At 50.6% G+C, this 23,436-nt stretch overlaps 6 protein-coding genes across 6 annotated transcripts; 3 read left to right on the forward strand and 3 right to left on the reverse strand.

The window, feature by feature from the left end:
- Positions 1-695: 695 nt before the first annotated feature.
- On the reverse strand, positions 696-1,425 carry B0I36DRAFT_368812 (uncharacterized protein; the record flags this gene model as incomplete). Its single annotated transcript, XM_046159676.1, has 2 exons — positions 696-880; positions 1,002-1,425. The coding sequence occupies 2 exons, from the start codon at positions 1,423-1,425 to the stop codon at positions 696-698; spliced, it is 609 nt and encodes a 202-aa protein (XP_046005856.1).
- A 713-nt stretch (positions 1,426-2,138) lies between these two features.
- Positions 2,139-4,728, forward strand: B0I36DRAFT_396324 (dynamin family protein; the record flags this gene model as incomplete). The annotated part of the gene is made up of 2 exons (XM_046161545.1): positions 2,139-4,378; positions 4,465-4,728. Exons 1-2 carry the CDS (start codon positions 2,519-2,521, stop codon positions 4,726-4,728), a joined length of 2,124 nt encoding a protein of 707 aa, XP_046005857.1. The 5' UTR covers positions 2,139-2,518.
- A 1,827-nt stretch (positions 4,729-6,555) lies between these two features.
- On the reverse strand, positions 6,556-7,391 carry B0I36DRAFT_337091 (uncharacterized protein; the record flags this gene model as incomplete). The annotated part of the gene is made up of 2 exons (XM_046155640.1): positions 7,293-7,391; positions 6,556-7,232 (listed from the first exon to the last, which is right to left on the reverse strand). A coding segment is annotated over exon 2 (289 nt), but the record flags the coding sequence as incomplete, so codon positions are not given.
- A 2,795-nt stretch (positions 7,392-10,186) lies between these two features.
- Positions 10,187-11,933, reverse strand: B0I36DRAFT_337098 (uncharacterized protein). The gene is made up of 3 exons (XM_046155641.1): positions 11,141-11,933; positions 10,621-11,091; positions 10,187-10,560 (listed from the first exon to the last, which is right to left on the reverse strand). The coding sequence occupies exons 1-3, from the start codon at positions 11,856-11,858 to the stop codon at positions 10,373-10,375; spliced, it is 1,377 nt and encodes a 458-aa protein (XP_046005859.1). The 5' UTR covers positions 11,859-11,933; the 3' UTR covers positions 10,187-10,372.
- A 2,233-nt stretch (positions 11,934-14,166) lies between these two features.
- On the forward strand, positions 14,167-14,733 carry B0I36DRAFT_368814 (P-loop containing nucleoside triphosphate hydrolase protein; the record flags this gene model as incomplete). The annotated part of the gene is made up of 1 exon (XM_046159677.1): positions 14,167-14,733. The coding sequence occupies one exon, from the start codon at positions 14,167-14,169 to the stop codon at positions 14,731-14,733; it is 567 nt and encodes a 188-aa protein (XP_046005860.1).
- A 303-nt stretch (positions 14,734-15,036) lies between these two features.
- Positions 15,037-15,702, forward strand: B0I36DRAFT_388906 (uncharacterized protein; the record flags this gene model as incomplete). Its single annotated transcript, XM_046161278.1, has 2 exons — positions 15,037-15,113; positions 15,177-15,702. A coding segment is annotated over exon 2 (519 nt), but the record flags the coding sequence as incomplete, so codon positions are not given.
- Between the last annotated feature and the right edge of the window lie 7,734 nt (positions 15,703-23,436).

Here is a 23,436-nt window from a genome sequence, read left to right on the forward strand (position 1 = left end):
GACTTCTGGAAGTGTCGCCATAGTCATCGAACCAGTCCGCAGCAAACGCAAACGCCTGGCTAGGTGTATTTGAGCCGAGCATGAGGCACGGACAAGGATCGACTCATCTGCAAGACGACGACGAAATCGTCACACGACGACCCAGCCGGCACCGGCACCGACCATTCCCAACTGCTCCGCCGACCCCCGGGTGCCTTACATCAAGGAGTCGTATGCTGCACTCTTTCAAGAGGAGTTGGCTTTGGAACCTTATGCATTCCATCAGACCACTCGCGAATGAACGATTTGGAGAGGTACATTCGCGATTCAGAGGTCGACATGGCCATCATGGTGCTGTCTCTGCTGCGAGCTCTCAGGCCAGAAGGAATGGCTTGCCTCAAGCTTCTCGTCCTCGTTGGCGAACCCGGAAGGGATGTGCATGCGATAAAAGCGAGCCATACATAGTGCTTCAGCTCACTAAGTCAAGGCCTTCTGCGTAGAATAGCTGAAATTTAGAAGAATGTGCCGTTTATTCTTTGCTGTCGCCGGAGTTCCTGTCGCTCATAGGAGCTCCCGTAAATGATGGCAACCGCGTGCACCAGCCTCTTAACCCCACAAGCTACCTGACATGGAACTTTACACGACTGTGAAGGTATTGCCCGTAGCGAACTGGCGTTCAATAGTTTTGGCTATAGCTGCCATGGACTCTTGGAAGCCTAGTAGTCCGCAAATCCCAGGCCGCGTAAAACATCCGCAAAGATGAGGCTGATTCCTGCTCCTTGGAGTGCCGCGGTGATGGCAGCTATCCCCTGGCCTCCAGCTCCAGCACTCGTCAGAATCGAAAAAATACTCCCAGCAGTAACACTGCCTATGACGGACTGAAGGGCTGCTGCGGTGGATCCTGAGTGGGGGGCAAAACACCATTAGCATGGTATGGCTCCTGTCACGTCCCTGAGCATCGTCACTCGGATGGGACGAGACGCTGTGGCTTCGTGACGGGGACTTCGGACTGTTTTACATACCGGCAAGAACTCCTGTGGTCTCGAAGCCAAGGGCATGCAGGACCGCCACTGCTGGGCCACCAGCTAGATGGGGAGCGCCAATGAGAAGTAAAGCTCCGATGGAAAGCTGGGGGTTCTCTTTGGCGACCTCGAACATCTTGTCTGCGGCCTTGACAAGCTCGTCCAAGACAGACTCAATGTATGCCATGATCATCGCGTCAAACGCGTGCGCATATCCATAGAGATACTCTTCGTCCGTGCTGGCGAAGAACGTTTCTGGTGCTGGTAGGGCGACGAAGGCTTCTGGAGCTGGTAGGATGATGATATCTTCTGGACTTTCTACCGGGAGTCGCGTACCGGCAAGCATAGTGATGTTGTGCTCGTGACCAGCCGAGAGGGCTGCTAGAGCTGTATGCGCAACGGTGGTCAAATGACTTGCAACCATGATGTTGTCTCTGGAAGGTTCGAGATCTTGGCCGTGGCCAATTCGGTTGCTGCAGGGATCGTTGAAGTGGCCTGGAAAGCCCAATGCGTACGCGCCACCTCCGTTATGGTAAAGATAAAGTGCTCGTGGCACACGTCTGATAGTCGGTGTCGTCAGTCTATAATGCCTTAATCAAGGTTGCCGTCTGTCGGCGATGCGGCTGTGTTGACGCAGGAGCGCGTTGATGTGTCGCATCGTGGCGGTGATGGTACCAGTCCACGTGGTTCGAGGGGTTGGCTCACCTTCGTGGCAGTGGACGTGGGGGGAGTGGACGTGGGGGGAGTGGACGTTGGGGGGAGTGGACGTGGGACAACGACGGCAGCATCGTGGCGATACTGTATGCTTTGCGAACTCTACGAACCTGCTCGCTGCAGCGGGAGGCCTACCAGAAACTCACTCAACGTGTCTCAAAAACACTTTTCAACTCTATCCGTCTCGTATGCACGCGGAATCTCGCTAAGACCGTGTGCAGGAGGCTGAACACCGCCCGAGACTCTTGCCTCAACACAATGTTGTGACTCACGCGCAGGAAGCGTGCAAGCCACCGTCATGGCCTATCATAAGCCAATCCAAAATTGCTTTGTTTCAGCAGCATACAGTAGCGTAAGAAGCAAGTGCGCATTCCGCGCCTGAGCGGCTGCAACTACAACTCGTCCTTTCCCTTGTGGCTGGTCTGACTTTCCTCTTTTCTCCGCGTTGCCGCGGAAGCATGTTTGTTGTACTGTGCTACATGTGACCGTCTCTGCTCACGCGTGCTTCTGGCATGATTTCTCCTCATGGAATGTATCAGTTGGTGTGCCAGGTGGTGGCGAAGCAGTCTCACAGGGGGGAAAGTACCACAACAACTCCTTTATAGGTCCTCGATCAACATATATAAGACCTTGGCTGCCCATGGTGACAGCCACTTCCTCTTAATCTCACCAGTAAGCTCCGAAAGCAACCGACGGCAGTTTCTTCCTCATTATATTCCGACAACTCCGATCCAACGCTCTCGAATTTACCACTACTGTATTGCAATATCCACTCACCGACCAACCCCCCTCCTGCTGTGAATATGGCGATCACGACCGTCCAGAACGAGGCCCTGCAAGGCCTGTGCTCCAAAGATCGTCTCGATCTGATGGACGCTATCGATCGTCTGCGCTCCGAGGGCATCGACCATCTCATCTCGCTGCCTCAGATCATCGTGGTCGGTGACCAGTCATCCGGCAAGAGCTCCGTCCTTGAGGCCATCTCCGGCGTCCCCTTCCCAAGCCGAAGCAACCTCTGCACCCGATTCCCCACCGAAGTCGTACTGCGGCGAACCTCCCAGGTCAGCGCGCGCGTGTCGATCGTCCCGCATATGTCGAGAGACGACTCGGAGAAAGCTGCATTATCCAGCTTCGACGAGAAAATGGACACGTTCGAAGACCTTGCCCGGCTTATCGACGAGGCGAAATCCGCTATGGGGATATCGATTCACGGGCGGGCATTTGCTCGAGACCTGCTGCGCGTAGAGATCTCAGGGCCCGACCGCCCGCATCTGACCATCGTCGACCTGCCTGGCTTAATCCACTCCGAGACCAAGCATCAGAAGGCCTCTGACGTCGAACTGATCCAGGAGACGGTCGAGTCGTACATGTACGAGGCACGAAGCATCATCCTGGCAGTCGTGTCGGCGAAGAACGACTTCGCAAACCAGATCGTCCTGAAGCTCGCAAGGACGGTCGACCCCAGTGGGGAAAGAACCCTCGGTGTCGTCACAAAGCCCGACATGCTGACCCCAGGATCCGACAGCGAGGCTCTCTACATTTCGCTCGTCCGGAACCAGGAGGTCAACTTCCGCCTCGGCTGGCATGTTGTCAAGAACATGGACTCGGAGAAGGAGACTGGTTCGTTCCATAGACGCAATACCCTCGAAGCAGACTTCTTCGCTTCGGGAGTCTGGACTAACCTTCCAAGCACCATTCTCGGTGTCGCTCATCTCCGAAATCGACTAAGTAAAGTCCTCTTGAAACACATCACAGCAGAGCTCCCTAGTCTGGTCACGGAGATCGAAGCGAAGCGTCAGGCGTGCCGTAGTCAGATGGAGAAACTCGGTCGGCCAAGAAATACGCACTACGAACAGCAGCTGCACATGATCACGATCTCGGAGTCGTTCCAGCGCCTCGTGCGAAATGCTGCGGATGGCAACTGGACAGATTCCTTCTTCGAGGCCGTGGAGACTGACAATGGCTACAAGCGCCGCCTCCGCGCCTTCATTCAGAACTGCAATGACGACTTCGCTGCAGACGTCCTGAAGAATGGTCGGCGTCACCACATCAAAGAAGAGGGGGAAGAGGCCAGCGATACCTCCACAGATGCTACATTTATCTCACGAGATGACTTCATAGGGAGAATCATGGCGAAGATGTCCCGTTCCCGCGGCCGAGAGCTGCCGGGATCCTTCGACCCTATGATCATCGCCGAGCTATTCCGCGAGCAAGCGAGGCCATGGGAGGCGCTCGCGCTTTCCCACGTCCAGCGCACCTGGGATGCTTGTAAAGTCTTCCTCAGACAGGTAATCGACCACGTCGCGGACACCAATACGTCTTCAACGGTCCTACAGAGGATCATCGGCCCCGCGATGGACGTCATACTGGCCGACCTCCGAGTCAGGACGACCCAGATCCTTAAGCAGCACCAGGAGCTGCATCCGATCACGTACAACCACTACTTCACCCAGACGCTGCAGAAGATCCGGGATGACAGAAGCCACGCCAAAGTCGCTGCCGTGATCATGAAACACTTCGGTACAAAAAGCTTGAAAGTGATCTCACACGGAGAACAGGATCTTGCAACCCTGGTCAGCAAGATTACATTGGGCACCACAGAGCCTGACATGAACAAGTTCGCAGCGTCAGAAGCCCTGGATATGATGGTGGCATACTACAAGGTGACCTGTACTCCTAGCACCCTTTGATTTCCCCCAGCGATTCGCCTCGTCACACATCACGACTAACAAGCCATATTGCTACAAAGGTCGCCATGAAGCGTTTCGTCGACGACATCGCCGTGTCCGTCATTGAGGCAGGGCTTGTGCTCGCCCTGCACCAGATGCTGTGCCCGGCCGAGGTGTACAAGATGGATACGGAGCTCGTGGCCAGCCTGGCGGGCGACACCGAGGAGAACCGCGTTTGCAGAGAGCAGGCTGTCCGGCAGCTCGAGGTGCTGGACAGGAGCGCCCAGATCTGCCGCCAGTTCCCCGTTGACGGCATGGGTAGTAAGGTATCTCCAATAAGCTAAGTGCAAACACTGCTAATGAATCGTATGTAAGCATTAAGAAGAACAGAAAGGTTGATGATAGACATGCCCACACCGCCCTAACAGCAGATCGTATTGCCTCCGAGATTGATACCGACGAACCTGAGCGCGTTCCATTCCAAACAATTCAAGAGCGTGAAGACAGCCCTGAATTTATCGATTCCAACTCACTTGGAATGCACGATGGCGACGAGCCCGTCATGTCGATATCGAAGAAGAAATTCGGGAAACCTCTCTGATCAGATTATCTCTAGTGGAGCATTGTCGGGAGATCCACGGGGGATAAAAGAACAAATCTGCTCCAGTTTCACACTTAGCAACGAGGAGGGAAAAGGCCCTTGGAAGACAGCGCGGCTGGAAATCGCTACGGCATGAGGGTCAGAGGGAGTGCCGTGCTACCGGTGTAGGACATTTACTTAGCAAGCCCAAGTTCAGCAACATCTCTCTCGTCCATGTCCGCTGTGATGCCTATGGTGACCATGGCCAAAAATGTTCGTCATAATCGTATCATCAGGGCTCGTAAGCTGATGTGACTGAGAAGTGGCAAGCAAATCAAGAAGAACCAACCAAAAGTCCAGCTACAGAATAGTAATCGCCAAGACCCCGAAAAACAACGCCAGCGATGGCGAAAAGTCAAGCGTGACCGCTCCGAATCTCACTCCTCCCGGCTCAAACCCCAAACCTTTCCACGCCGAACTTCTTTGTCTTCGTGCGAGTACACGTTCATCGGGCACCGCCGAATGACCACAACTTCTCCATCATCAATCCCGCACGACTAAATCCGCCCTTGCCACTCCAGCCTCGTACTCCAGCCCACGCTGTCCCTGCTGCGGACCACCAGCGGCTGCGGCGGACACGGCGTCGGTAACGGCGTTCATCGTCGACCGGCTGAAGGACCAGAGCTTCTTATGATCGGATCCATCAGGCTACCTGCTGTGACTGATAGTGATGAGGTCTGCTCCAGGGACTGGGCGGGAGATCTCGTGCAACGGAGTCTAGCCGTGGATGGCCGCACCGATAAAGGTACAGCGGTGGCGGCGAGGCGCGTAGTGGTGGACGCTGAGTGCTGCGATGCTCTCCGCACAGGACATTGTGCGTGATATGATTATCAGGTGTATTCTCGCCGTTTCGTGTTGATTCGTTTCCCACATGGTACCGTACTGGAGAGCAATCAAGGACAGCAGGCGCTTGCCCAGGTATCGCGCTACAGGATTAGGCTCAGAGGGCTAACAGCACAGTGGAGTTGATGGCGTCTCTAGGTTCTAGTGGTTGGCCTCCGACGGGTGTGTTCTTTTCAGCACTGACAGCTGCTTTCTTTGTCCAAGAAAATACATAGGCGAATTTATCTCTTTCAACGCCATCGATCGCGATACATGCAGGCAAGCTGGGCGCGATACGGACAAGCCGAGTAGTTGCCAACTGCATTGCGCCCTTCCAGTAATCCAGGCAGCCATCTTTCCGGCCATTCTGGTATGATTGCATGAACATGTAATGTTGAAAGCTCTTGCTGTATAACAACAACTGCAGGAATGTTAGTTTGCAGGGACGCTACTTTATTAGCATATACCATATGCCGCTTTTCTTCTGTGCTCACCTCGTTAATGCAATACATAAAAGACACGGGACAATGCCACACCTGACCATTGGCGCGCAAAACGACTGTCCGAGATGCCCCGCCTGAACGTTTGCATTATCCACTTATGTTCCCCCTTTTGTCGAGACCGGTTGGCTCGTGCGCGTAGAGACTTGTGCTCGATGAAAGCCGGACACCGATTTCGAATCCGACTGTACTTCACGAACCCTCTGCTACACTAACGTAGATCGTATCAAGCTAACGCGACCATGGTGGTCTTGGCTCCTTTCCCACTACTTTACGAATTGCGATAACTATATCATTTGGAAATACATCTTCGCATGCCGCCAACCTCACTGTAAACAGCAGGGTCGAAATCTTGCACTTGACGTTCAGCACGCATACATACCACAAGGTTATCCCATTTCACGGCCTTCGAAAGCTCGGTGTTCAGGTTGACCTGCATCATTGTCCGGGCAATCGCAGTCCCCATTCGACGATCTCCGCGGCATCGTTGTCAAGCATCCGTCCACCCCTACAAGCAGAGCTGGATCTCACCATAGTGTCCTGATCATCCAATCGTGCGACTCTACGTCACGCTGCGGCTCATGGCCCTATCTAAGGACGTGTCCTTTCTCAAGTCCTCCAGTATAGGCAATACTTTGTCCAGTCCAAGGAAGCATCTCGCGACACTGTTCTTGAAGTAGTCGACCGCGGCTGCACAGTCTCTAACCTGGCCTTCAAGCCATTGTTGGTTGTTATGTAATCGACGGTTTTCTTCTTCCACGAGCTGTCTCTGTCTCGACTCTGCGTCTGCTCTGCTTCTTAGGTCCCAAACTTCTTGAGAAAGCTTCCAATTTTCCTCCCTGAGGATGTCGATCATGACGCTGAAGCTAGCTCCTGGGGTAGTCAACTGCACAGAAAGTTAGTGTTGGTGTAGAGCAAGATAGATAACATTCAATCCGTGGCTGACCTTACAGTAACGACACTAACCTAGTGCTGAGGTTGCCACCGAGGGCTCAAACCTTTGGGCTGCCGACGTCAGTCCTCTGGGATTCACTTGTACGTACCCCGTCGTTGTCCACGTCCACCCCCCCCCGTCCACTGCCACGAAGGTGAGCCAACTTCTCGAACCACGTGGGCTTGTACCATCGCCGCCACGATGCGACACATCAACGCGCCCCTGCGTCAACATGGCCCCATCGCCGATAGACGACACTTCCAAAAGTCACGAGCGGGCACTATTTTAGCAACAGGACGCCATGCAACGCTAGCTTGTGAGTCCTTGCGCGTGAGCGAGGTTGTTTGCATGCGGTAGTTGCGCGCACCGCACGCCAGTGGTTGCTTTAATTAGTCGACGTGTGGACATGGCACCCCTGACTGGATGGGGATCGAGGTGTTCGAATCTCTACCTTGAGGTACGTATGCACGTGCAGAGCGTACCTTGCGTGCACCCGATCCCGGTCCTAGGGGGCATGCCGAGTGCCCTAGGCCCCTAAGGTACTTAGGTGCTCGCGCTGGTACTGACTGACCTGCCTGGAGCAGACTCGCGCGTCAAGGATCAGTCAGTAACAGACAAAGGTCAAGTGCCCGCTGATCAGACCATCCACATCACTATTTCTTCAAGAGACAGCGCATTCCTAATGAGCTCATAGCCTGACTTGTACAGTACTAATTCTTCACGGCCGAGACGCCATGGGCCATCACTCCTGCAAATTCGCCCGCTGGAGCTCCGGGCAGTGCACTGCTGGATGCAGAAGCACAGCGCAGCCACGCTGACAGTCGTTGCTCCCGAGGTCTGGCAATCCAGCACATCTCGAAGTGCCAGATTCCACTTTGACGAACTCGAGAGGCATGACAATGACCCGCTGTCAGCTGACCGACGCAATGAGGCCACCACTCTCCGGTTCTGTCGAATTCACCCACGGCTGATGTAAAAGACGAATGCATTGCCATCAGACAGCCTCAAATTGCACGGTCATAACCTGACCTTTGTGAAACATCCACGAGACTTTTACACGTGGCAGCAGTAGTCCTCAGTCCCTTTTACTCGCAGATGACCCAGCGGCATCCATGGCGTCTGCCTATCCTTGGGCACACTGAGGATGATTGCCACTCGCAGCGCCGTGAATGGAGCTACAGGCGGCGAGGGGGGTTTCGAGGCGCGGCCGGACCATAAGCTAACTATTACTGTCACCACCGCCAACGTTACTGGGAGAAACCGTCGCGCGCATGTCCTATGTGATGGCTGAGCTCCAGGGGCCCTGCTTCTCTGAAAAGGGCATCTCCTAGAGCATTCTCGACGGCATTTTGGAAAAAGTAGGAGACAGAGCGGAAGGCACGTGAGTTGCCCATTTTCCTTCATTGTTCCGTGACTCGGCTCTTCTCTGGTCTGTTGTACTACACTCTGTCGCCTTCAGCCCTTTGGTGCACCTCAGGTGACACAACGCTCTCAAAATTATAGGTTTTGGCAAGGTGCTATCATGTTGAAGCTCTCAAAGGAACCCTGGCGAGTCTGCCGAGGGGTCTCAACGAGACGTACGACCCCATGCTGGCGAGTATTCCAGCAGAGCTCAGGTACGATGCGGCCAGGCTCCTGCGATTCATCTTGCCCACGGACGCCCCTATGACCGTTGACGAGGCAATTGATGTCATCGCCACTCGCATAGACGGAGAGCAAAGCGGGCGTGGCTTCGACCAAAATCGCAGGCTGTTCAGAAAGCATGACCTGCTTGATTACTGTCCTGGGCTGATATCATCCAGTCTCGGCCGAAATGATCAGCTGACTGTCACCTTGCTCACTTCTCAGTCAAATGGTATTTCTACGGCCAGGATCGATTTCCGCAAGTTTGAGATGGGACAGTGTATTGATGAGCCGGTTGTCGTTCAAGCCTGGCAATAGTAGCTCAACGATGTTAGGACGATGACCACATCTCGATGGCTAAAGTCGAAATGGCAAACTGGTGGTCTTTGGCGCGGTAAGGCACTACCGGTCTGGTCGATGGTGATCTGGCAGTGTCTAGACCATAGTCGACCCTCCATCGCTTGTGCCTAAATGCGAACGCCAGGGTGCCGTTCGCAATGAGGCCGCGGAGAAGGCAGCAGTGTGTGCTTGGTAGTTTCTGCCCAGCACCCTTATGGAGGAGCCTGCTCCGCATGAGTGATAATGTTACCAGGTGCCACTGGGTTTCTGATGTACGCGCGGACGGCATCGCGAATATTTGGAGTAGCCTGGGCGATGGGAAACCCTTGATATCAGATTGGCACACCCAATTGCCAAGCATGCCGAGCGGTATGTCCGTGGCTCCCGACCCGACAAGTCACGCAGGCGGAAAGCAGCCATTAGATCCCGGGCGGATGCCAAGTCCGTGGGCAAAGTCATGCTGGGCCTCGGGTAGGCACTTCTGAACCAGATTGAAAACTCCTGGACGTAGATCCAACGCTCCGGGATGTGGTCGATGAGCAGCCGCAGACCGCGAGTAGAAGGCTCGAATCTGGCGCAAAAGTTCTCACGCAGCAGGAGTCGTGTTTCAAGGTTGTTTCTCCCAGCCAAAAGTGCAAAAGCTGGCATGACCTTTTTAGGAGAACAGGTTGTGGCTGTGAAAGGTGTGAAAGGTGTCCGACGATCTCGACGTGCAACGTGGGTTCCTTTGTCCTGGCCCACAACAAACACCACTGGCTTGGACAGAACAGCTCTATTGTAATCCAAGTTCACACAACAGTATACGGTATCCTACTGTATGTTTCAGAGTCGCTTCCCGGAGCAGGAATGCAAGCAGTCATCTTTGCTTGATCTTGCTTAGTCGAATCAGCGTGTGGTGGTGACTCTGTACGGGAGGACCATGAGGTACCTTCTCAGGTTCTCCACCGTAAAGAGGTGCACAGTGCTTTGGTATTGGTGCTGCTTGTTAGTAGTAACAGCCGGATTCGATGCCGACCAAGTGTAACCTGATATTCTCATTGAGTGATCGCTTGAGCGCAAAGATAAGGACTCCCAGCTCAAAATTCTACGAAGAGCGTTCTACAACAACACTATATAGCAGGGCTGGTAGGTCAACTGTCCTGTGACTTGTTATCTTGAAGCGCCACGGAATCGCCTAGTCGCAGCTCCTCTTGTGAGAAATTCGCAAATCTCTGCTGCACACAAATATTCTCGAAACGGCTGAGAGCTGTGCTGGTCACTATCTCTCGCACATCAACAAACATGGCCGCGCTCCGAGTATTCGGAACGTTGTTCAAACCTACCAGAGAATTGGTGAGCGCAAGTGCTTCGGAGGGCGGAGGAACGGGCGGAGGATTACACAGTGAAAGCCCAGACAAGTGACTTGACAACGCCAGGGAGGCAGTCGCGCATTGCGTGTCGTTCTTGTCCCTGAACTCCGCCATCCGAATACCAGCCACTGTGGTCTTGTCTACGCCTTTCAACTTTGACTGAATGATGGATTGGAGATGACACCCATGTCCGCTGTAGCATCTCGGTCCGAAACCTGTGCTCGAGCCAAAACTAGTGCCCGTGGTCATCGCTTTCCACTGAGTAGACTTTATCTTATCTAGCGCGTCCATCGTCGACTCAATGCTCAGGTCGTGGATCGACAAGCAGAGATCTTGGCCAAGCAGCCCAGCCCTGTGTAACTCTTTCATGAGTGCGCCAAAAAGGATCGACGAACATTCGAACGAGTGCCCGGATTGATCTTTGAGAAGGTACTGTTGCAAATCATCCAGCACATCCAGAATCTGCTGGATTTGAGCTTCCCTTCGACTGTTGATGGCCTCTGCAGGTCTGTTAACAGCAGCACCCGGGTATCTTCGTCTAGCACTTACCAGCGATGATCTGCGGAATCGGGAGGCCTAGGCTAGGGAATGGGCTCTTCATCGTGATAATAGCAGTTCTTGTGACCGTTTCAAACAACGCTGGATCTTGGTAGACCCACGAGATGAGGAGCCATAGGACAAGGTCGCGACCAAGAGCTGAAGGAACTCTCTGCCTCAATTCTTTCAACCAAATCGCAGACACGATATGGACAGCCTCGTAACACTGGTAGTAGTCTACCAGGGCAGCGATCTTTGAGAGCATCTCAATGTCAACGCACAGGGGAACTTTGCCATTTCTCCCGTGAATAATGTTCATAAGCACAAAGAGCGCCCCCGGGTCCCAGTCCTCTGCTTTTACAACGCGTTCAGGGCGCGATTGCGCTGTGCTTTCTTGCCAATCGCCCTTCAGCATTTTTTGGAAGTATGGTGAAGCAAGAATCAAGTGCCGCGAGGAAAGTCGTAATCGGATGATCGGCTTCAGTGGTCTGATAGGCATGTGTGATGATTCGCTCCGTCGGTCGTCTGCATCGCCGGGCTTCAGCGCATCATTTGAACTCATGACTGTACTGCTCGATTGCCGAGGTGAAGGACATAAAGCCAGCGCGGTTTGTTGAAGATTGAGGTGGCAATTTCCATCTTGCGGCCAGACAGCGAATGGAGCACCAGGATTGTGCAGAATCAAAATGAGGTTCCCGTCGGGATCGAAATCGATGCTCGATCCTTCCATGTCAGAGGGCCGATACTCGCTGTATTACAGCATAGACACTGGTTCAACATGGCAAGCGTGAGTGTTCATGGATATGATCAGAGTAATGGGCACGTGAGAAGCTGGGCACGCGGGGCGAACTCTTTGAGCGCTGTTTCAGTAGCTCAATGCGGGGTCGGGCAGCCAAGGTGGGCTAGATGCAACTCGGTACATTACCGGGGCGGTCCCACGTAGAGGCTGAAAGCTCCGTGCGAAATACAGTTCACGGCAGTCGGCAGTCGAAGTTGCTCCTTTGATGACCTGAAGCGTGGCTCCCTGGAGGATCCGCGATGACTGTGCATAATTCAGTTGCTTGAAGATTAACGTATATTGACTACATTCTGCACGATCCCAGCTGAACCCTCATGTGACAGGTTGCTCGCGCACTTAACAAGAACGGGCAGGTCGTTTTGAAGGCTTAACTTTCCGACGGCAGTCCTAACAAGTTCTCTTATCTTCAGTCGCAAAGTCTTCCGTGTTACGGAAGATTGATATATCGCGTGCATTCGTGGCCTTCGATCGAACAGTCTTGAAGACTGTTACCCATCAAGAAGCATGGCTCCCCGGGCAAAGCTCTGAAATGGTAGTCGGCCATCTTCACGGTGTGCAGGCTATCTCCGAGGCCGGCTGGAAAAGGACCAAATCCGGGGCAAGGAGTTCACTGAATGCATCAGAGCGATGCGGGGCATACGTGCCAGTGCTTACCTCAGCAACCAGAGCTCGGATCAGTGTACACAAAGTCGGCCTGGAAACTCTCACCGCTGTAATTAGCACACAACTGTTAGCCGTCATTCATTGCATCATCCGGACGCTCAACCCCCGAGTCTTCCACGGCCAGCATACGTCGTGACGCGTCACATACCAGCTACGCCACTTGATCCCATCACGGATTGAGATCGTTATACAAATCATGGTCACAGCTCGACTAGCAACCGGGGGCATGGCCCCTCGAAAAAAGTTTAAGAGGTCGTTCCCGGTACCACCTTGGATACTACAGATGCTGCGGGATGACCATGAGACGAAAGACTTTTTATGCTCGGCCGTTCAACGACAATCTTCACAGAGTCGCCCCATAGAGGCAATTTATATCCTTTCAGCTCGGTTCTTGAAGCAGGACAAGATAAGCGACGCATTACAAATTCTGGAAATTGCCCGTACGCAGAACAACCAGAAGCTGAAGTTCTGCGATATTCCCGACCTGGAACAACTACTGGATCAGGCTCTCCAGAAAAAGAACGGAACCGAGTCGAAAGAACTTGTCGATCGTCTCGTGAATCTCTTCGATCTCGAGGATATTGTTGCACTAATGCCGAGAACACTGCCTAGGCAGGTTGCAGAACAACTGCGCACCCACGGCTCGGACGCAACTATTATTATTGGACAATCACGAATTCCGGTACACATTCGTGTTGTCTCAGCTCACTCTCTGTTTTTCAACGCAGCACTTAGCGGCAAGTGGGCTGAAAAGGATACAGTCACGTTAGATGAGGACACAATCTCAGAGTCTTGTACGAAAACCATGCTGGACGCCTTGTACGGAGGACCTTTCGAACTTCCCGCGGAAGGCTTGGAGCTTACGGCGGTTAGGCAAACAGCGGGGTTCCTACAGCTGGATGATATATTCGAGAGTCTGCTTTCAGCGGAAGAATGTCAGATGTTGAGAAGATCTACCGAGAGTTATATGATGAGTTCTACAATACAATCCCAGGCTGGCGGACCAACTTTCTGCTTATTTATATTGTCTTGTCACATCCACGGTGACGATCATCGCTGCATGTTGTTGGTATGCGAGCGCTCAACCGAGTCGCGGTCCTCCGACAACTACCCGCTGCCGCTCCGATGCGACACCATTACCTTTCTTCGTACTAAACACTGCATCAAGTGTATCGACGCTGAAGTCTTCTTACATCGGTTGCTGGCGCACCTTGACTACCACGACCGTCCTGTCGCACCGGGGTCTTGAGCGTTCCAAGGTCACCCATATGGTCTACCGAAAATCCCGCACTCATGCTCATTGTTCTATGGACCGCCGTTTGGAACACTTGCCCTTCGTATGCGTTCATTGGTAACCTCGCCAACCTCGTGGACACCGGCGAGGACTACCCCGCAATGTGCAGGCGGTCTTCAAACTGTTCGACGACACTCCCTGCCACAGTACGAAACGGAGCTAAAGGACGGAAATGCCGAGTGGAAGCCGGCTGGGATGTACCTCAGGTGAGACGAAATGCACTAGATTAATATAACAGATATCAGCGATTCGCCCATCGCCATAGATGCTGTAACACGTATCATGGATATCGCCACGGACAGTGACGATAATGCGCAGGCTGCAGACGCAAGGAAGAGTGCCTTTTCCAAGGACACACTGAGCATCGAAACTAGTGGTCCTTCACGACCCCAACTCACTGTGATCGACATTCCCGGACTCATCCAGTCTTCGACAAGAGGGATATCCGAAGAGGATGTGGTAATGGTGACAGAAATCACGGATCGCCACATTAAGCAATCTCGGACGATTTGCTTGGCCGTCATTTCCGCAACCAACGGCGCAGCCAATCAGTCTATCCTCCAACGAGTGCGAAAATTTGATCCAGCAGGGAAGCGAACACTTGGCGTCATCACCAAACCTGATCAGCTGCCTGCCGGAACTGGCACCGAGTCCAAATTCCTTGAGCTTGCCCAGAACAAGGACGTGTTCTTCAGTTTGGGCTGGCACGTCATTCGAAACCGTCGTTTTGACGAGAAAAACTTCACTACCACGAGCGGAACGCTGCGGGAGCTCACTTCTTTCAAGCGTCCAATTTCAGCGTTCTCCCCTCGGAAATGGTCGGCATCGCGGCGCTACGAGAGCGGTTGAGTCTGCTTTTGTTCCAGCACGTCAGGGCCGAACTTCCGCAACTCAATGCGGAACTCGAGAGAGCACTCGCAAAGGATCTTGGTCAGCTGAGGACGTTAGGAGACTCGCGACAAACACCTTCAGCATGCCGCATCTATTTGACACAGCTCAGCATCGACAGACTCGGTAGCGTGGGTGAAAAAACTGCTTCAGCGCTCCAGGGGTATAGAACTGACGGGCAATTTCAACCCGCAACTCATTGATGAGCTATTCTGGGACCAGTCCGAACCCTGGGAGCATTTGGCAAAGGATCACGTCCACAACGTTAGTCAACTCTGTGAAAAGTTCTGGACAAAACTCTTGAGACACAGAGCTCCTCAGGACATCAGAAGTCGCATACGGTCAGTCAATCCTTGAACGCATTCAAATCGAACTTCGGAATACTGACCGCAACTTCGGCTAAGGGCGAGGATGGTGCACAAGCAGCTTCAACTGCGAAAGTCGGCAGCCTCGCACGAGCTAGGGAAGCTTCTTGAAGATCTCAGGGGTTTTCCTATCAATTATAACCACTACTATACTGACGTGATCCAGCGTCGGCGGCAAGAGAGGCTTGAAAAGAACTTGGGAGTCTTCATGCCAGCCGCGTTTCCGCATCAGTCATATGAGAAATGCAGCCGTGGCTCTCACTACGAGAAGTATGCCCCCGAGCTCGACATGAACCGAGTCGTCCAAGCTGTGATGAAGAGCAACGCTACTACCATTGACATGGACACATTCAGCATCGAAGAGGCACTTGACTGCATGCGAGCGATCTACAAGGTGCAGTACAAGACCTTTGTTGCCAATGTGACAACCCAGGTGATTGAGAGGCATCTGGTGAGGGGTCTTGAGAACATTGTTTCGCCGCTTGTGGTTGTGAAGATGTCGGACAGTGAGGTGGAGGCTATAGCCTCGGAGCAGACGACAACCAAGCAGCAGAGGATCATGCTGGTGAGCCGGGTCCGAATATTGGAGGAAGGCCGTGCGATCTTCCAAGAATTGATTGGGTCTTAGCTTGGATTTGGATCACTTGACTGCCAAGTCTTCTATCATGTCTTACGAAAGCTCTAGAAAATGTCATAACCCTAGACTTGACCGCAGACATGGTTCTCTTTCGTATAGGTCTTCGCACGTGGAGAGTACCGAGGGTCACTAGCAGCTCACCGGCGCGACCGACACAGCACTCGAGCGTTATTCTGATCACGCCCGTGGCCCCGGATAACGGCCTCACTGGTTCCCCGCGACACTTCTTTTTCGGCAATTTCAGATAGTTCGCGTCAGCCCCAACGGAATTGGGCACATACCGGCGTGCAGGGGCCAGGTGAACTGCACCGCGACATCTACCACAGACTTGCTGACGTCAGTGCCGTAGAGCACATGATGGGTCTAAGGAGCACCACGCTACATATAAGAACGAGTTGTCTGCTGGGAGAATCGCTGGCTTGAAGAGAGAGCTGCTGTTAGTCTGGACTGTGCAGATTTGCCCACACGTAGTAGCTCAGACGACATGGAGCATAGCTCGAATTTCAATAAGCACGCGCTACATTATGAACAACCGCGGGAGCGGTTCACGGCCCGCACATTTCGCATGCGATGCGTGACCGAAGTGTTTGCGCTAGACACCGTAATTAACCTAGCTGGCGCTGGCTGACGCTGAGTGACAGCCATCTCGTTGCCGGCAGCTACGCTGAGACCCTCGATGGATCTGCCAACCACGGTGCGGCTCTCTGGTGGGGTCGCCCATGGAGTATCGACGGGGTTGGAAGACGAAGATGACTGGCAAGCACTGCCAAGGAACGGCATTGACAAAGTCAGCAAAGCGAGACATCAGTCACAACGTGCGAGCACATACCCCTACCTCAATGCTACTTGGTGGCCCGTGGGCTGCTCAGATCAGGCTGGGCAGTGGCGCTAACAGAAACAGTCGATTGTGTCTGTGCCACGGCAGCAGCAGTCTCAGATGGCGACGTCACGCGGGTCTGGTCCACCGGATTGCCCCTGCGTGTCGACCAATTATATATGGGTGGGCACGATATCACTTGCGGCTCTCCATAGTCTGTCGCAAGGTCAAGCTATCAAATGGTACCAGTTGCGTGCCGCGCATTAGTAGTAATAGAAGCGGCTCGCGCTGCAGAAAGCGACTTCACCTTATACGTCGTCCCTGGTATTGACGGACGAACCCCGAGAGTGGCCACAAAGTTGCAAACGCCCATTGAAACCTTTCAAGAACATATGCCCGACAAGCTGAGATCTGAGCTATGCCGCAGACAATTGCCTATACAGGGCAGCACGCCCTTGCCCTGTCTCCTTCATCCTGATGCTCACTTGTAAACGGAAAGAGTGTTAAGACAAATACTCAATTGCGACTGCCCCGATTCCGATGTTTGGGGACCCAAACGACGCGTTCTTAAGCAAGTGTGGTCCCGCCGACCGTAGTCTGCACTCCTGCATCAATTTGAAAATCCACGTGAATTATCGTTACGATCTCTAGACCTTTCTTAGCTGTGAGGCGATACGTTCGATACAAGGTGGCCCGCAAGCAAGTGGACCAGGTGAGCCACTCCTTGCCGCTATATAAGTTACCAAACCACTTAAAGTCACCATCTAGCTTTAAAAGCCCCAGGGACTTCACACATTTAATTCAATTGCAGAAGTTCTATTGGGCTTTTCTACTGAAGCAAGTGTCAAGCTCATCTTCTTGAGTGCCGAAGGGAGGTTGAGACAGGTGGACCAACTATGGCATAACAGAGTGCCATGACAAGAATCGAATCGTGATCAATGGATCGCAAGGTCCTGTTGGAGCCGCGCATGAAATAGCATGAACAGCCAAGAAAGGACTGGCACCCCCCTCCCCGAACTGGGGCAAGCAAGCTTTGGGCCGGACACTACCAAAAATGCGCGCCGGAAGGCCCTCTGTCTGGACACACATTCTATCAGCGAGCTGACGAACTGATGAATGAGCCCTGAAAGAAAGAACAACCCAAATAACCTCTCATCGCACCACCTTCTCGATAAGCTTCAATGGCAGCACCACGCGCTCCTGCATCTACTAACCGGCTGTAACACTGTATTCCTCTTGCATAACGCGGGCGAAATGCCTAATATAAAGCATGGAGACCAATGATGATCAAATCATTGAAGGTGCACTTTACGAAGCCATATTCGAATACGAAAGTCCTCCTAAGTATTCGTAGACTATTAAGCGTACACATGGTGCGAGTAAGTGTTGTACAATCTTTCTACTTGAATGCGCTATATTGAGATCGTTATTGGTTGCTTGGTATGACCTATAAACTATAATGTTGCAACCAGAATGTTACTTGTGAACAATCTGTCATCAAGACCAGGTCGCGAGTGTATCATGACACGGCAATCAATTTGAAGCAATCTGATCACATCACTTACTATGCCTCCCTCGGACACAGAATTAGGTGAATAGCAAGCTGCATTACCCATTCCTGGACAGCACAATAACGGCGAAAGACAACAGCTACCTGTGGTGTGGATGAGTGGCCTCGATTGCTCCATTGATGTAGCGCATCAACTCTACTGTTGTAATGCTAGTTGCGTGTCCGGAATTCCAGCTGCAGCTATCCAGACTTTTTTCAGTAGATTAAGAATGCGCGTGTTTTCGACGTCGCGTGCATTCCATGTGAATGAGATTTACACAAGATGTTACTTTCGAGAGATACAGCTCATTTCCAGTGAATCCAAAGAAGATATCCTCAACTAACTCGATAAACCGGTCCGTAGGCTGGCCATGAGCTGAGTCGTCCTAGGTAAGTCCCCTTCTAAAGCTCTTCATTATCATCGCAATTCGTGAATAGTGTTTCCAGAGCCCCCGGAAGTAAGGAGGGCTTATCCCGCGTACGTCGGCCTACGGCAATATCATGTAAGTTGATCTGGAGACACTGATCTCACTCACTGAAACCTCTCCATTCTTGTTTCTTGCATTGTGTGCTGGGAGGCGGAATCGGACCTGCGCGCTCCATTTGTCCCGGAGGCGGAAACGATTCGGTCCGTCCGTGAATGTGATTCAAGTAAGTACAGTTTAGACTGAAGGAAAAATTAGAAACAACAATCCCATCACAGAATTCTACGATTGGTTATAAGTGTACATAGGGAGGAAGAAGCTCTACGCTAAATGCGTTGAAACTGTCGTAGACAGATGATTCATTAAGGAGGACGCCACCACATATGTATGTCTCGAGGGATTGGTGCATATAGCGGTTTTTTGGGGTTTTCTTTCCAAATAAAAAAACGGCAGAGCTAGGTAGCCCGCTGATAGTATCGATGTTGGTACAAATACAATTCTGTCGTCAAGACAGAGTCGTTATCCTAAGCCAATGACTGGAGAATAGATGTTTCATGTCACACATCTGCAATTGGAATGGTAGTCTTTGAACCTTGATGTAAAAAAATACCTATTCTTCATTTATTGGTGACGAGTTTTTGAAACGAACCATCAGCCCCTTTCCAGTTTCGGCAAAAACACTTCTGGGAAATCAATGAAAGCAGATAGAAACTTTTCTAGCTCGGACAGTCGATAGAACTAATTATACTCTTTCACCGAGACTTTCACCGAGACTTTCACCGACGAGACTTGGCAAATTTGAGCATGGAGAAAATAGCAGGTGAAGGAATCACATAGTTATGGGTACCGTTTCCCGAATCAATCTTCATTTAGAAATAGTCATCGAAGAAATGCTAAGCATGCTCAATTTTAGTGATGATGCCAACGGGTCGTCATATTGGTAGTAGTACCCTTCGTTGGCCCATTTCTGTTATACGGCGATCTGAAACTCCATGCATGTTTCAAGGCCAGCGTGCTTACGTATAACTGGGTTGAAAATCATCATTCCATCTCAGTAAATTCTAGCCACATACATACATGTATAGAACGATGTCAGTCAACCGCCGTTTTCGGAACATATGCAAAGCCTGGTTACTTTGGTTACACACCCATTGGGTGCATGATAGAACTTATTGATATCCCGGCGTGATTTTATTCTTCTACTTCCATGTGAAATAATAATTCAATGGCACGGTGCAATTCTTCACTACTAGTATCAGAGTCCAGATGATCTCTTATGGGATTACTGGTACTTTCATTGCAGAGAAGATCATTTCTACCATTAATCGAAGTTAATCTCCAAAATGGGATTTGAATGTCTGTGCTACCATAATATTGTCAGAATGCCCCCCCATACGCCCGAACAAACTCGTTTTACCCAAGCGATGAAATTGCCATATTCTAGGTCTGCTTTTGTCAAAAATGAGAATGATGAACAAATGTAGAATGAAGTGATGCATTTCCTGGAGGTTGTTGCATTGACTCCGATCTCGAAAACTGTAGTATATGCTTGCTTGATCATGCAATTCAGTACTACTCTCAAAAAAAACTCATTGAATTCGAGCACTTCTTCAATAGCTTTAACAGAAAGGAATAGCTAGATAGATGAGACATACCGAGGCCTTTGTTGGAATGAGAAGCGAAAAAGAAGAATAAGAAATACACTGAATCAATGGTCTGGAACGTTGTTTGTGTAACAGAATTGATATGGGATGGTGATCGTGGCGTTGGGGGAAGAAATTGCTGCCCCTGAAGGGCAGGAAATGTTGTCCTGTTTGAACGCCCACGACCTTGGATCTAGTTAGTGTTCACTAATCTCTCTCTTATTATTTCATTATCTATTCTCAGATTCACATTTCTAACTCAATTTCTGTGAGGGATATAGGCGTGACCTTATAGGTTTGGCAGCCAGTCAGTGGCTATGCCGACCACAAGCAAGTGTGCAACTCTGCGTTCTCTTCCAGCGATAATCATGAGTTGCTTCCTGCTTTATGTTTTTTCGGATGACGCATAAGTCGCGGCACTCAGAAGCCGACACGCTCTAGATCCCGACACTTGCCACCAAAATGCCACCCCCAAGCTATGGTAGCGACCTTAACCTCTATATCTCCTATATCAACAGACAATTCTTTTCTATGCATCTATCTTATTTTATTACCTGGAAATATCAAAGAAAGTGCCAAAATCACGTATTTAAGCTATCGTATAGCTTTGGCCCCGAACGTTCGATACAGTCGAATTAAATCTGGACCACAAAATTAAGATGTGCTTTCTCGAGCTCCTGAATCTGTTTGGAAAAGAAAAGCATCGATATCTCACATAACAAAGTGCTCCTGCAAATGAAGTCACTTCCGGGAGTGTCGGAATTGAGGTGCACTCATTTGCTGACTATATTTAATGGTCTTCAAAGAAGCATGCTTGAGGCACTTAATGCTTACCAAGTCATGTCTATTCATCTCTTATCTTTCACTTGCCCTCATCGTTCGCTCACACGCGCCAAATTGTATTTCATATCCTTAATTGTCGTCACTCATTATTTTCTTTAATTCTTTGAGGGGTTTTTGTTACGTGCCCAATGAGCAAAAGAGAACGTGCTAGCTGGCTGGATCGATAATGGCTTCTTCATGCTTAACCTTCATTCATGCAGAAGTTGCCATGTTTTCTGAGTCGTGACAATAACGTGTTAAATAACATGGTAGTTACCCTGGCGAAGAATGAGTATAAGCAATCAGGGTATATTTTCTCTCTCGGAGGCCAAATTCAATTGTTTGGCATTAGATTAGAGGAAAAAGAGAGACAACGAACGTGATGCCTGTTGCTGGAAATCGACCCTCAGGGTAGCACTTTTTTGTTCTCGAAAATCGCGATAGGAGGTGTGTGCTGGGTAAGCCCTGAGAAGCCAACAATAAATACACTAGAGGTGCCACAATCCGTGTTATCTATCAGCCAGGCATCGAAGACGATTCTTATTCCTTAAAATTCAAATCTCAATGCGACGGCATATAGCGCATCCCACATGTGATGATAAATATGACTTTCACTCTCATTGTAAAGGCCGTCTGCAACGATAAGGAGAATGCGCTGTATTTGTTCAACTACTGCCATAAATTTCCCAAGATTTCAAAGATACGGGATTTGTCCCTCATACCGCTGTATGGCCACTCTTTCGCTTCCAAGAGTCTGTCCAACTTCATCCATGTTGCGGCTTTGTTGGCGCTTCGTCCACCAGGAACAAAAGATTATATCTGCCACGCATTTCCATGGATCAATCAAGGAGCTCTTGGACGTATGTGGATATTTGTGTTGTCACGAACCCTTGACTTCATCTACTTTCAGTTCTTGTTTATTCTTTAGTATCTTCGTCGTAGACCTTGTATTTCCTCTACTTTCATTGCTCTCACATCAATCAAGAAGTCCCATGATCTATCAACTGATCAAACAGATTATTGATATCGGTCTGGGACTATATATGCAAGCAACTACTCGCCACCAAATTCGCATGGCTGAACGAGGACTATATCCACCATGATCGACGCGCTATATGTAGCTAGTATACTTTTGATCTCGTGAACAACCAATCCCTCCGTCGGCCTGTGAACAAGTATCAGAGAAAATTGTTCTCAGCAGATGTGTGGTATTCTTACATAGTATAAAAGAAATAATAGGCTTTATAGACACATGAGCTCAAAACCTTTCGCCCATTGCGAATCGAGAATATATCTCTTTGTGAGATCAACATCAAGTAAATTTAAGTGTTAACTTATCATGGTTGGATCTGTTATTACAACCTGCAAATCACAAGCCATATTCTTGCTTTCATATAAGTCTCAATTTTTATTGACCTGGGCATTATCGTGTTGCATATTACATGTGTTCGGATTAACAAGCTACAAAGCCAAACAGGAGTGCGACAAGCTTCCTCGTGGTAATCGCAGCTCACTCTGTTTTGCCAGGCAGAGAGCGAGTTCTCTGTAACAAGTGAGCTCAAGCACCTGTGAAGTCGGCCGCCATATCGCAAGTCATGAAAACTGTTCTGAGAGAGCTCTGCCATCCTAGGAGCGCCACCACTATTTCTAAAATCCAATAACTTTTCAGCATAAGTCCGCGCTTTGATCCAGTGACTACATACCTAAATTTCAAGAAACAAAATGTGTGTTCAATAAAAATGATAAGTGCGCGATCCGACTAGCTTAGTAAGATATTCCATAACTAGTGTATTTCTTCTGCTTTTTTCCAGTTTTTTTAAGCTAGTGGGAGTAACGCCGGCTAGTAACGCCGGCTCATTCCATCACGTATGCACAATAAAGTAAGCCACTTGTTCTAGGTCTACTATTCACCAATGGCCAAAATCTGTGAGTATCTGACTCGCGTTATCTGATTTCTACGGTGACTTCACTGATACTGCGAGAAGAAGTCGGGAACATGCTTAGTAGTATCATCGCACGATAATAGAACAATGAGCGAATATGTGTCAATCTCACGTTCTTCCGGACCCTACCACCAATCCAATTTATCGTGCTTATTATTCATTAAAGTCACCTTCTGACTTTCACAAATCTGCCGAACGCAAGAATGAGCTTTGATTGGCAGATTTGTGAAGTAACAAGGAAGAAAATAATGAAGAAAAAGGGAACTTACTGAAGATCTCTTGTGGCGCAATCTTTCTTCTGGTCTCAATTGTGATGCGACACATAAATGGAGGAGGCAAACATGCACAGATGATGGGACAAGCACACTATTTTTCGCAGCAGTAGAATTCAAACATGGACTGATATACACACTTTCGCAGTATGTCTTGCCCAGCGGCGCCAAGTTCTAGCAAAAATGAATAC

This window comes from Microdochium trichocladiopsis (assembly GCF_020744255.1).
Source record: "Microdochium trichocladiopsis strain MPI-CAGE-CH-0230 chromosome Unknown B0I36scaffold_12, whole genome shotgun sequence".
NCBI classification, from domain to species: Eukaryota; Fungi; Ascomycota; class Sordariomycetes; order Xylariales; family Microdochiaceae; genus Microdochium; species Microdochium trichocladiopsis.

Coding starts and splice junctions, on each gene's coding strand:
- B0I36DRAFT_337098 (XM_046155641.1), bottom strand. CDS start 11,858: ATGGAAGGATCGAGCATCGATTTCGATCCCGACGGGAACCTCATTTTG. Junction 11,092..11,140: donor GATTCCGCAGATCATCGCTG/GTAAGTGCTAGA, acceptor ACAGACCTGCAG/AGGCCATCAACAGTCGAAGG. Junction 10,561..10,620: donor CTTGTCTGGGCTTTCACTGT/GTAATCCTCCGC, acceptor ATTCTCTGGTAG/GTTTGAACAACGTTCCGAAT.